At 39.8% G+C, this 12,363-nt stretch overlaps 1 protein-coding gene across 3 annotated transcripts in view; it reads left to right on the plus strand.

Moving 5' to 3' along the window:
* The first annotated feature begins 68 nt into the window (after positions 1 to 68).
* The window catches only part of CAPS2 (calcyphosine 2), a 28,839-nt gene continuing 16,544 nt past the window's right edge, over positions 69 to 12,363 (plus strand). For 2 of the 3 annotated variants that reach the window (XR_014555355.1, XM_083699271.1), the window contains exons 1-10: positions 323 to 583; positions 2,725 to 2,826; positions 3,353 to 3,399; positions 4,811 to 4,856; positions 5,291 to 5,416; positions 6,778 to 6,810; positions 7,245 to 7,433; positions 7,863 to 7,985; positions 8,536 to 8,603; positions 10,852 to 10,971. Coding sequence is in view for 2 of the 3 variants with exons in the window: in XM_083699271.1 (XP_083555397.1) it covers positions 2,746 to 2,826; positions 3,353 to 3,399; positions 4,811 to 4,856; positions 5,291 to 5,416; positions 6,778 to 6,810; positions 7,245 to 7,433; positions 7,863 to 7,985; positions 8,536 to 8,603; positions 10,852 to 10,971 (833 nt within the window). In the remaining variant the exon portion in view is untranslated. Of the gene's footprint in view, positions 170 to 322; positions 584 to 2,724; positions 2,827 to 3,352; positions 3,400 to 4,810; positions 4,857 to 5,290; positions 5,417 to 6,777; positions 6,811 to 7,244; positions 7,434 to 7,862; positions 7,986 to 8,535; positions 8,604 to 10,851; positions 10,972 to 12,363 lie in introns of those variants that run through there. The other variant, XM_083699272.1, reaches the window with a different exon arrangement.

The following is a 12,363-nucleotide window of genomic DNA, read 5'->3' on the forward strand; positions in this document are numbered from 1 at the left end:
TCTTAGGGCAGCAGCAGCGGCTCTAGGCTCTCTTCCTAGGGAGGAGCTCGCGGATTGTTCCCTCGGAACAAGCCCAGAGGAGAGAGCAGAGGTGGGGCTGGGAAGGAGGCTGGACGAGGAAGCGCCCAGGCGGGAATAGGCCGAGGAAGGAAGGGACGTCGTGACTGAGGTGAGAGCGGCAGACCGTCGGGGCGCTCGCCCGGCCTCCCCGTTCGCCTCTCGGGGCGTCTTTTCAACTTAATGCGCCCAAGTGGCGGTTGAGGGAGCGGGAAGCGTTCCGTCTTGTTTACCGGTCGCCTAGGCAACCGCGGGGGCGCGCGCCCAACGCATCCCTTCCTGGGAGCCGTTAACGAAGAAACTAGCGGGCCTTTCAAATTCCAACCGCCGTTTCTCCGCTGCGCTTAGCATCAAAGTCGGACCTCCACAGAGTTCGCGCGCGTGCGCGTGTGTGAGAGAAAATATTTGTTGACGGGCCGCCTTCGCCGCCCCAAGAGGGAGAGCGAGGAGCCATGGGCAGAGCCGCGTTAACCGAGAGGCGGCCGTCGCGCTTGGCCGCGGATCCCCAGCCCGGCGGCAGGCGGCGGTGAGAGCTCCGCGGCCGCGCGCACTTCTGGTGGCGAGGAAACGGGACCGTGCGCGAAGGAGTCCCGAGGGATCCCTTGCGAGCGAGGCTAGCTAAATATGTAGCAGAGCCCAAAGGAAGTCCCAGGGGGCCCACCTGCCTTTGTTGTTGTAGTTTAGTCATGTCCGACTCTTCGTGACCCCATGTACCAGAGCATGCCAGGCACTCCTTGTCTCCCACTGCCTCCAGCAGTTTGGTCAGACTCATGCTGGTAGCTTCGAGGACACTGTCCAACCATCTCATCCTCTGTCGTCCCCTTCTCCTTGTGTCCTCCCATCTTTCCCAGCATCAGGGTCTTTTCCAGGGAGTCTTCTCTTCTCATGAGGTGGCCAAAGTATTGGAGCCTCAGCTTCAGGATCTGTCCTTCCAGTGAGCACTCAGGGCTGATTTCCTTAAGGATGGATCGGTTTGTTCTTCTTGCAGTCCATGGGATTCTTCAAGAGTCTCCTCCTGCACCACAATTCAAAAGCATCAATTCTTCGACCATCAGCCTTCTTTATGGTCCAGCTCTCACTTCCATACATCACTACTGGGAAAACCATAGCTTTAGATCACTCCCAAGTTACTTTAAAAACTGTCCTGCAGGGCAGCCCCCCTCCCCAATACATTTATTTGCAGATATTAATGTTGTTGCGGAAGGGAAGTAGATTATCAGAGGAGGGTCCCTTCCAACTCTGCCATTCTGTGGTTCTGTAAACAGGTCTGCTGGTTTAAATCTACGATTTAGTCAATATATTTTATTACCCGCCCTGTTCTATGGACTCAGGCAGGGTTACAGCGTTTACCACCAGCAGGGGCAAAACTAGGCTTTATTTCACCCCAGTCAAAGACCAGTTTGGCACCCCCCCCCCACGCGCATATGCTCTTTTGCGTACAAGTGCACACACACACACACACAGAAGCGGGGAGCCTCAGTGGCGCCCCTCGGGAAGCTTAACCCCGGGACAAAAAGCCTGGCTAGCCCTCCCATAGTTACTGGCTCTGCCACCAGTAATGAGAGATGAATCATTGTCCTCAAAGGACAGCACAACCCTGACCCTAACTGAGTCTTCGGAGTGAATCAGTGGCTACTAGCCATCATGGAAACTATGCTCAGGGGTGGACTTTGGTAATACAGTATGGTGCCCTGAGAGAGGACAATATTTGGCACCGCCCCATACAATATTTCTTATTTTCAAATGTCATACTTCCTCTTGTCTTCTGTTCTATGCATGCTTGCAAGCATACTACATCATAGTTGAAACAAGTCACCCTTCTGATTCAGGCAGGTAGCCATGTTGGTCTGACGCAGTAGAAATATATATATATATATAATAAAAAAATTGTCCAGTAGCATCAGAGACCAACTAAGTTTGTTCTTGGTATGAGCTTTCATATCCGAAGAAGTGTGCATGCACATGAAAGCTCATACCAAGAACAAACTTAGTTGGTCTCTATGGTGCTACTGGACAATTTTTTAATTTTTTTAAAATATATTTCTACCCTTCTGACTGGGTGCCTACTTTGCACTGGTACCCATATAAATAGAGGTTTCATTATTTTTAGTACATTTAACAGGTTTGTTCCATGTATTGATCATGTATCCCTGAGTTAATTTATTTGTTGTAGGCATATGAGAAAATTTAATAAAACTGTGGAAAAGTCCTTCATGGTGTAATGTAAGGTTACCAGACATCCCCGTTTCCCAGGGACAGTCCCCGGATTTACAAACCAGTCCATACAAAATCCATTGAAGTTGAAAAGTGTCCCCGGATTCATTGAAAAAAAATATGGTAACCTTAGTGTAATGGCTAATTTTGTGCTTATATGCTGAAATGAAAATCTAGAACTTACAGTATCCAAGGTTGGACTTTGAAACTCTGGTTTCAAGCTGCATCTGGTTGAGCCTGAAGTATGAAATTTATTAAAGCTGATAGATGCTCTCATTTTAAACAATAAATTGAGATCTGCGGTAACTGAATGCTTATGAACAGAACTGCAGTTCAAGAGGGAATTAATTATTATAGGAAATACTGTTTTGTTAATATCCTTCTTAGCACAAGTCATTCTTTTTCCCATCCTGTGAGAATAACCTTTTTTCCCTTTCCTTTTTTTTTTTACAGGTAGTTAATACCTGAATTCAAATGGATTTAGAGATTAAAGGAGTTGCTGCATCTCCAAGAAAGCAAGCAGCCCTGTCCTCAAGGAACTACAAACTTGCTCAAGTAAGTTGAGCATATTAAAGATTAATATATATATTTAAACAATCATTAACCATTCTTTGGAAAGTCCTTGGTACATAGGGTAGGTGAAGTTCAGTATTGAATCCTCTTTCCTATTTGTCTCTCATTGCTAATGTTATAATTTTTCAAAACAATCCCTTGTTACAACATACTATCAGATACCGCATCTGTCCTATCCTGTTGTGGTATGAAAAATACCATGTCACTAAACTGACATGTCACTAAATACTGTAACCCTGGTCTTCCTGCTGCAACCCTGGTCTTCCTGCTGCTGCACTGCTGCAAGGTTTAATGTGTCATCCAATCCTGGGGCTATGGTTTGTCTTATTCCAGACAAATCACATGCTGTAAACCCAAGAACAAACCTTGGTTTCTCCCCTACTGTGCCCATCATTTAAATGTATTTCGACCCTGATTGATACTCATTTAAAAGATTTGAAACCTTAGGGTTTAGAAATATGGAAAAAACCCTGGAATTAAACGTGGTTCTATTTTTTTCTTCCCTTAGGGATGGAGGCCACATACAAAAACAAAACATGGCCCTCGACCAGCTGAGTAAGTCAATGTTTTCATTTTTTTTACTGCCTATGTTTTGTTTACTGTCTCCCCCCTGCTACCCCTTCACAGCACTGTCACGTTTTTCATTTCATATGAATCCAAAGCAGCCCTTCCTTCTGTTAATGGAAGGTCAGCTGGTCCAGTGGATGCTGTTCCTCTTGGAAGGAGAATGGCTATTTTCTCAGATTCCTCCTGTCTCTTCCTTCCCCACCTCCCACATTGTTCTTGAGGGCATTCCAGTCCTCCAGAGCAGATTTGCAGGGGAAGGGGGAATCCCCCAAAAATCCTACCTTCTGCTTTCGTGAGTAGAACTTCAGCCTTAGGATCTCTAGCTCTAACTCTCTGAAAATAAGAATTTCTTAGTACCAAACTTTTCTTACATAATTCTACAAAGAGAAATAGTAATTCTCATCAAATTTTATTTATTTTTTTGTGTGTGCATGTGTGTATGCATCTATAGGGTCCGTGTTCTTATTTTTATATGTTACTTTGCTTTCACGTATTTCTCAATGAACAAGTTCATACGTTGAAGGAAACTATGTAGAGAGAAATGTATCATTCTTTTTACTACAATTATTCCAGAGTTTCATGTGCTTTTTAAACAAGTTTTGTACTTGAAAATTAATTTTTACATAGGGAATAAAGTTATCTAGGTACAGAGGGCTGTTGGGTTCAGGAATGAAAGATGTAGACAAAGGAGAAAAACTAGCTGACTGATGTGAAAGGAATGTTTGGGGACATCAAGACTTTGTGAGCTAGAGAGGATTTAGGAGGACTATGAAGGCAGAAAGATAGGGATTGCTGCTGAGCATGCATCTGTGTATACTGGGTGAAGTAAGTAGAAGTGTTATTATAGATAACGTTTAGTGGCAGTGGAGCCTTGCTGAGCACTGTTTTCTTCTTGCAAATCTTTACACATTTCAACATTTCAATTATTTCACTGAGAACTAGAGTGGTCTCAGATGCTAAATATTAATAGCAGACCGAATGCCTCTTTCTAAATCATAAATATTCACAAATGCATTACCCACTTTCACTACGATTAATATCTCACTTGATTACTGGATGGTTATAAGAGAAATAATTACAATAAATTTATTAAGAAAGGTAATAGAAATGCAATGTTGAATTGCTTTTATGAGATGGTAACAACAAATTGCCTTCCAGAACTTCCTCACAGAACTTCAAGGGTCCTTTGCAAATGGGGATGGAAATAGTCTGAAGTGCATTTATTTTCTTTATTTTATTCTTTTACCTGATTCCAAAAGGAAAAGGAGAGTTGGAACTTTTTAATTAGACCCCTTTAGAAATCAATGAAACTTCTTGAAAGGAAAACATATTGTGGCATCTGAAAACCAAAGGAAGTTTTGAAAGCTTGCTACATTTTCTAATTTCTGATTTTCTACAGAGTTCCATGCCTTGATCTGGGAAAGCTGGGAGATTCAGAGGATGAGGTAACAATTATAATATCTAGATCTCATAGTGCTAGCTTGAATATGCTGCCCTAGTTGTCACTTAGCAGTCATCTAACTAATTTTCTGAATTCATTAGAATGTTCTTTTAATAAGTTGGGCAGAATATGCAGCTGTGTGTGATATTTCAGGATAGAAAACTGTTTTGCAGCTCCTAATTGGCATTATTTGGATTAGGTTTATGTAAAAAAAACACTTTTCTCTGAAATTCGTATTGTTGCTTGTGTCTTATAAAACTCTTGCCACAACACACATGATACTTGTGGCTGACTAATGTGGTCAGATAGCTCATCCTTGTGTAGTTCCAGTGTCCATAAATTTTATGAATTTGCTTCCTGAATTCTTGGGCAATTGATATTCTGCAACAGTTTAACAAAGCATAACACTTTGCCATTTAAAAAGTCCTTTTATTTTAGGATGGTGATCCCTACACTCCATACAGTGGTGGACAGCCTCATACTGGTCTACTACTTTCATCTTCGAATATCAGCTGGGGTACTCCATTACAGAGCCCTTATGCACAACATTATGATATTCAACAGGTTAGTTTGTTAACAGGAATATTTTCAAGCTATATCATCTTCAGGGTTATAGGAGATGAGGCACAAGGAGTGGGGTGTACTATCTTGGAAGGAAGAACATAAAGTATAAGCAAAGCCTGCTCTTCTCATCCAGCAAGGCTAGGGTGGCTATGTGGACCTACTCACCTGCTGCTTCTGGTGAATGCCATGCCAGTCCATAATAAAACATCACTCATCCATGGCATGATCATTCATAAGCGGTGCATGACCAAGTGGTGGACTGAATGAGGGCCAATGTACCGCAACTGAATTCAGAGATGCATTGGATAGGTGAGTGCTGCAGCAGGGAGTGCCAGAGCAGACAGAGGGAGGCATTGAATCCCCATGATCCAAATTTTCCTCTTGTTAAACCCCCAAACCAGAAATAAAATGATGCCAGTCCTGAAGCTGCTTTAGTGAATTGCCCTTCCATGGGAACCAATGGGAGGGAAACTGGAGGGGTGGAAAAGCACCAGAATTACCAGGAAAAGAGCTGCTCCTACCCAGCTTCTGTCCCAACTGGTGCAAGCTCAGGATGGATTGGATGCGGCAGTTCGTTTATCATGGACACTCCTCTCTTCCCGCCCCCAGTAGGATTACTCTGGTCATTAGGTACAGTACAACCTTGCTGGTGTCTAACATTTTGATGAAATAATGTTTATTTTTAGGGTATTGATAGCATATATTTCAATGCCCTAATTTTGGAAAAATGATATTCGTACTTTAGCAAATGCCCATATTTGTCAAAAGAAATTAAATATTTTATAGCACGTAAAATGTGCTGGAAAAGTGTAAAAGGGTAACTGTTTGACTTCTACTTTTAAATACATATTATATTTTTATGTTGTGATCTTATTCACTGTTTAACATGCATCACCACCCTAAATACACTGGTCATGATTGTATTCAGTATGGTTCTACCATACCCATTTATAGAGGAAAAGAGTCTTATTCATTCATGTAGCTGCAACGGCCATTTGCATGACATTACTAATTATGGTAGTCAGTTGTTTCAGTGGAACATTCAACTGAATGGCCATGATTAAAGGGTCTGTAGTAGACCCTTTCATGCATGTCCTGTCTGATAACACCAAAGTATATAGAATATGCATGTGTGGCTCTGGGTTATGTATAAGGAGTGTTGGTGTAGATGGGAATAAGACTTACAGAGTTCATTAGAGGCAACTTCTGATTAAGCATTGGGTTGCACTTAAATATTTATAACTCATTTAATTTCCCCCTAAAGTCATATCTGAAATTAATTTCTGTTTGAATTATATTGATTAACTATAAATCTTTTTTAAAAATATTTCACTTATGTTTCTGCTCTTTCTCTTACCCAGACAGCAAGAAAAACAGAGCTGGAGAAAGCTGAGGTAATATAGTTAAAGAAACATATTAAAGAAATCTTTGTGTGTTTGTGTGTGTTTCAAAATAATAATGAAATCATTAATATTTCTGCTTCGGTCCAATAATAGAAAAATAAAGCATCCAGATGCTGAAAACCCCCCAACTATTTTAGAAAAAGTTTGCCAGTTTATATTTTCATATTTCCCATTTATAATTTGCATGTGAAATGTGGATTGCTATATTCAAGATAATAATGGAAGTTTGTAGAAATCTTTGTCCATTTCACCCATTGTGTAGTTAATTGGTACAATAATAAACTGCCCTATTGACAAATAACTCGACTTTTATTTTACAATTGTACCATGATAGTTTTTGGCAACTTTTAAAAAACAAAGTGTTCGCTATTAAACTTTCACAATTGCAGTTGCTGTTTTGACTGCTCCCAATGATTCATTTTCAGCTTTCTTTGTGGGAGCAAAAGACAGTACCAGAAAATCTGCCACCCCCAACAGATAAATACAAACTCAAGTATCAGCAGTATGAAGCAGAAATGAAAGAGGGATATAAACAGTATTCTCAAAGAGTTGCAGAAAAAAAAGCAAAGGATAACCAACAACACAAACCTCCAGAAAGAATAGCTGAGGAAAAGGTAACATTCATACTTCATTTGACACTGGGAACTCTACTAACCTTTATGTGAAAGTACTGTGCTCAGACCATTGGGGGTATATAGAATTTATGCATGCAGGATTTATATAACATACTGTCTTGATTCAGAGAACAGAATCAGCACTGCAGAAATAAGTTCTCATAGGTGGATCACCAGGTGCTCAAAATCTACACCATTTCAATTTATCAGCATATATATAGGTGAACAGTGCAAGTTTAAACCAGCTCATAATTCTGGGAAGTTAAAAAAATAGAGTTATGTGCAGGACACTAGCATAGGTTAGAACCTACAAATGTTTCTTGCACATTCTGAATGGTGAGGAACACAAATCAAATGCAACAAGAGTGCTAGTCTTGGCCACTGATTATCAGTGATAATATCTAGATATCATGTTTTATTCCCACATAGGATTTACAGCCTGAAAACAAAACATATGATGAGATGACAGTTTTTGATGAAAAGGCCCTTCTGCAGCAATGCTATACAAGCAAACCCTACACAATACAGCACAGCATAAGAAAATTGGAAGCTGTAAGTCTTCTGGGAAATGTTAACTTGTTATAAAATTCTGTATATACTAGTTTCTGTTCCAAGCATTTTTAAATAAGGAGGCTTTCCTACTTACTCAAAACCTTGGGTTTAGCTTTATCTCAGTGACATAGGATCCAAGATTCATATGATTGACTGTGTTTCATTTCTGAGCAGCATATAAAACATATTAAAATTAATTCATATCACTGTAGTCACACAGCTTCAACTAGTCTATTATGCTGTGATGCTCTGAATGGAAGCAGAAGTAATGGAAACAGTTTTTCTTTCTGTTAGAATGAAATTTGCACATATGACAGACACTCAAATTATCTTTTCTTATCTAGTTGAATAAAAATGTGTCTCTAATAACCATAACTGAGTTTATGAATAATCTGTGTAAGCTTTTTAGTGGGTGACATTTTATGTGTGTCCTAGTTTTACAACCCTAATCCACTGTTAATTTTTAAGAGATCCAAATGATCCTAACATTTTAACAATATTTTCTTAACTGCTGTAATTATGTATTTTTCTCTTTAATGTTTGCTTGCAGGAGGATGTAGCAGCAGAAAGAAAAAAACAAACTGTAGTGGAACAAGTAATGATAGATCAGTTATCTAGGTAAGATAATAAATACAAATGTTGATATATAAATGTTGATGTATATAAAAGATAATAAATGCAATGTATATATGTATTTTTTCCAGAAAAATGGATGCAAATTAATTCAAAGTGCCTAAGGTTCCAATGCTAACCATGTCTACTGTGAATTAAGTCGTATTGAGTTCAATGAGGTTATTCCCAAGTAAATGGGATCAGGATTGCAGCCAAAATTTCTAAATTCAATTGGATTATGTCACTGTTTATTATTGATTCTATAACCCAACTTTCCTATATCCACATAGTAATTTGCATCATAAAACATGAAAACAAAAAAGATATTGATAATGATAAACTTAACCTACTCTTATTAAGCATGCATACTTAGAAGGTCTCCTTATGTTCACTGGCATACTGCTGAGTAAATATATGATTACGCCATAAGATTATTATCTTAGGTATACTGATTTGTGCATAAGATCTATTGAAACTGATTTTGTAAATATGTAATGGTCATTATCTAGTATCTCTGAACAGGATGTAGAACAAATATAAAAGAATCTGGCAAGCAAGGTCTAATGTGGAACAAGATAGGACTTCCGCCTTACTTTTCGTCTTTGTGGCTGACAGAATATTCCTTTCTTGTTCACATCCATCATCTCAGGCCTGCACATGGAGCTACAGTATTCCTATTCCTGGTTACGGATAGGTAGCCGTGTTGGTCTGCCATAGTCAAAACAAAAAAAATTCCTTCCAGTAGCACCTTAAAGACCAACTAAGTTAGTTCTTGGTATGAGCTTTCGTGTGCATGCACACTTCTTCAGATACACTGAAACAGAAGTTTCCAGACCCTTCTATATAGTGAGAAGGTGGGGAGGGGTATTACTCAGAAGGGTGGTGGGAATGGGTGATTGGCAGATAGCTGTGATGAGCCTGTTGACGACTCTTAACGACTGCAGTAGGTCTTACAGGAAAAAGCAAGGGGTGAGTAGGTGAAAAATGGCTTTGTCATGTATAATGAGATAAGAATCCAATGTCTTTGTTCAGACCAGGTCTCTCCATGGTTTTAAGTTTGGTGATAAGTTGCAATTCAGCAGCTTCTCTTTCCAGTCTATTTCTGAAATTCCTTTGTAGTAAAACAGCTACTTTGAGATCTTGTATAGAATGTCCTGGGAGACTGAAGTGTTCTCCTACTCGTTTCTCTGTCTTGTGATTCCTGATGTCTGATTTATGTCCGTTTATTCTTTGGCGTAAGGTCTGGCCTGTTTGTCCAATATAGAGAGCTGAAGGACACTGTTGGCATTTGATGGCATACACAATGTTAGACGATGAGCAATTAAATAGTCCCGAGATGGTATGTGTGATGTGTGATGTTGGTATGTGTAACACCTATTCCTGGTGTTAGGGAAGGAGGACAGGCAACTCCCCATTTACACATATTCTAGGCATGTGCAACCACACACACACACACACACACACATTTCTACAAACCTGTACGTAGCACAAAACAGTGCAAAACCAGCCTTAAAAGAGTGTGTAAATGGCAAAAATGCTGTGAAAATAGTGTCTAGCAATTCAATGAAGCTTTGTAAGTGAAATCCCAGAATCCTTTGAGGCCTGTGAAGAGTTGGAGTTTAAGCAAGGATGTTTGGAGGGAACAATTGTGGTGGAGTTTGGTGGATTTTTGGTTTTTTAAAAAGTGTTTTTCAAGGGTTGCCAGAGGTTTAGGGGGCTTTGCAATGGTGTTCCCAATATACGCGATTTCACTTAAACACAAGGTGCCTCGGAACATAGCCCCTGTGTAAATGGGGAGTTGCATGTATTTAAAAGGACCCAGAAGAGAATCATGTTGTGAGGCACTGTGAGCTGAGCGGCAAGAAGGATGGGAGAAAGAGTTTAGGGAGGAGGTAGACTACACCAGGTGTGCTGTCCTTTTTCTCTCCCACTTTCCCCTCCGCTCATCAGTCCCTGTGCTTGTTTCCAGTGCATCCTGCCTCTGCAACAGAATTGTGACCAAATCTTTTGTTGTGAATAGGGTTAAATGGTGAAAGCATTGCTAACTTAGTTATACTGTGTGATTTAGATAAAACATTCATTATTTTAAAATTGTATGCATAAATTTGAATGCATAGATTTTGCGGCTGTCTCTTGATGTCTTCTATGTAGTAGCTAGTTCCAGTGTAAAAATTTGACTTTATATTTTAATTCTATAAAACTAGTTCCATGAAATCATGTGGGGTTTTGGGGTTTTTGTTTGTTTGTTTGTTAGAGCTGTGATAAGTGATCCAGAACAAAATGGGAATGCTGATACTTATGAGAAGGATCTTATGCTTCCAGGATTAAGGACAGCACCTCTGCGCTTTCGAAAAAGAACATTACATGAAACAAGGTAAGTATATGCTGTTGTGTTTGCTTGTCTTACTGAATATAGCCTTAAAATTATTTCAAGATGAAGCTTTGGTTGATCTAAGACAGTGTATCTACGTTTCTTTATTTCATCTAAAAGAGAGGCAATCACTCAGACCTGTTTTGTCTTTGAAATAAATATTTTTTGTTTTTTTCATATTCACAATTCAGTTATGGTTTAAGACAAACTGTGCATTATTGTGATGTTTTAACTGGATCATTAAATCTGAAAGAGCCCAGATATAAGAAACATGAGTTATTTTTTGTAACAAAGTAACAGCTAGCTTTTTTCCACAAATGGAATTAAGCAGATGAAAGATTAACAAATGCAATATACACCCTTGGATGATCATTTCTAATTACACTTTTAAATAAGATTATTCAAAACAGATCACTGATCAGTTGTACTATGCTCCTTACAAAAACTCTGCTTTGGAGACAGGACCCTAAAAGATTTCATCAATATATTTTGACAGGAACATATTATATGCCCATATATTTTAATGGGACCAATCCAACAATCTTTACTACAGATTGAGACTAAGGGTGATATTCAACTAAATTTTCCTAAGACTAGACCCATTGAAATTAATGAACATAAACATATTGGTCATTATTAGGTGTCCAACCAGACAGCAGTATTCTGGTTGATTTCATTCTAGTAAACAAAGCTGTTGAATTGGAGTACAGCCAGTTGGACCTCATGTGGCAACTGTTCTTCCCTGGGTCTTTTCTGGGATTATTGCTGTTATGTATTGAAGTTCTCACCCTGGGTCAGCAGGGGGATACTGTAGACAGTTATGCAAATGAAGGATCGAAAGTGATGTTCAGTGATTGGATAGTTTGTATGCAAATGAAGGATCGAAAGTGACGTTCAGTGATTGGATAGTTTTAGAAAGTTGCTACAGTTACATTGTTCTGGAGCTCTATATAAGCAGGCTGACTGAGCTCCTCAGTTCAGTTCTGTTCTGGCCTTTGAATAAACAAGAGCTGTTTGAAGAATCGCTGTGTCGTCTGATATGTTAACCCACAACATAACAATTGCAATGTGGTGTTGCCCTTGAAGATGACTTGGAAACTTCAATTGGTCCAGTATACAGTAGTAAGATTACTAACTGTGGTTCTCTTTGGATCACATATAACTCCCGTTTTAAAATATCACCTTTCATGTGTAAATCTCATGGAGGCATCATGGAAAGACCAGTTTCTTACATGCATTGGGCAGAGGTCGAGCTAGCTGCTCCAACGCCTGGAGCGGTGTACATGCTGTGCACCCGGGGGTCGGGCTAGCCACATGGGGGAGGGGCTAGCCATGCACAGGGGGAGGGTAAGTGTCCTGGGGGGGTGGCAGCGTGGCGATGTCACCCCCTCTGGG

The sequence above is a fragment of the Podarcis gaigeae genome, assembly GCF_964106915.1.
Source record: "Podarcis gaigeae genome assembly, chromosome: 10".
Lineage (NCBI taxonomy): Eukaryota > Metazoa > Chordata > Lepidosauria > Squamata > Lacertidae > Podarcis > Podarcis gaigeae.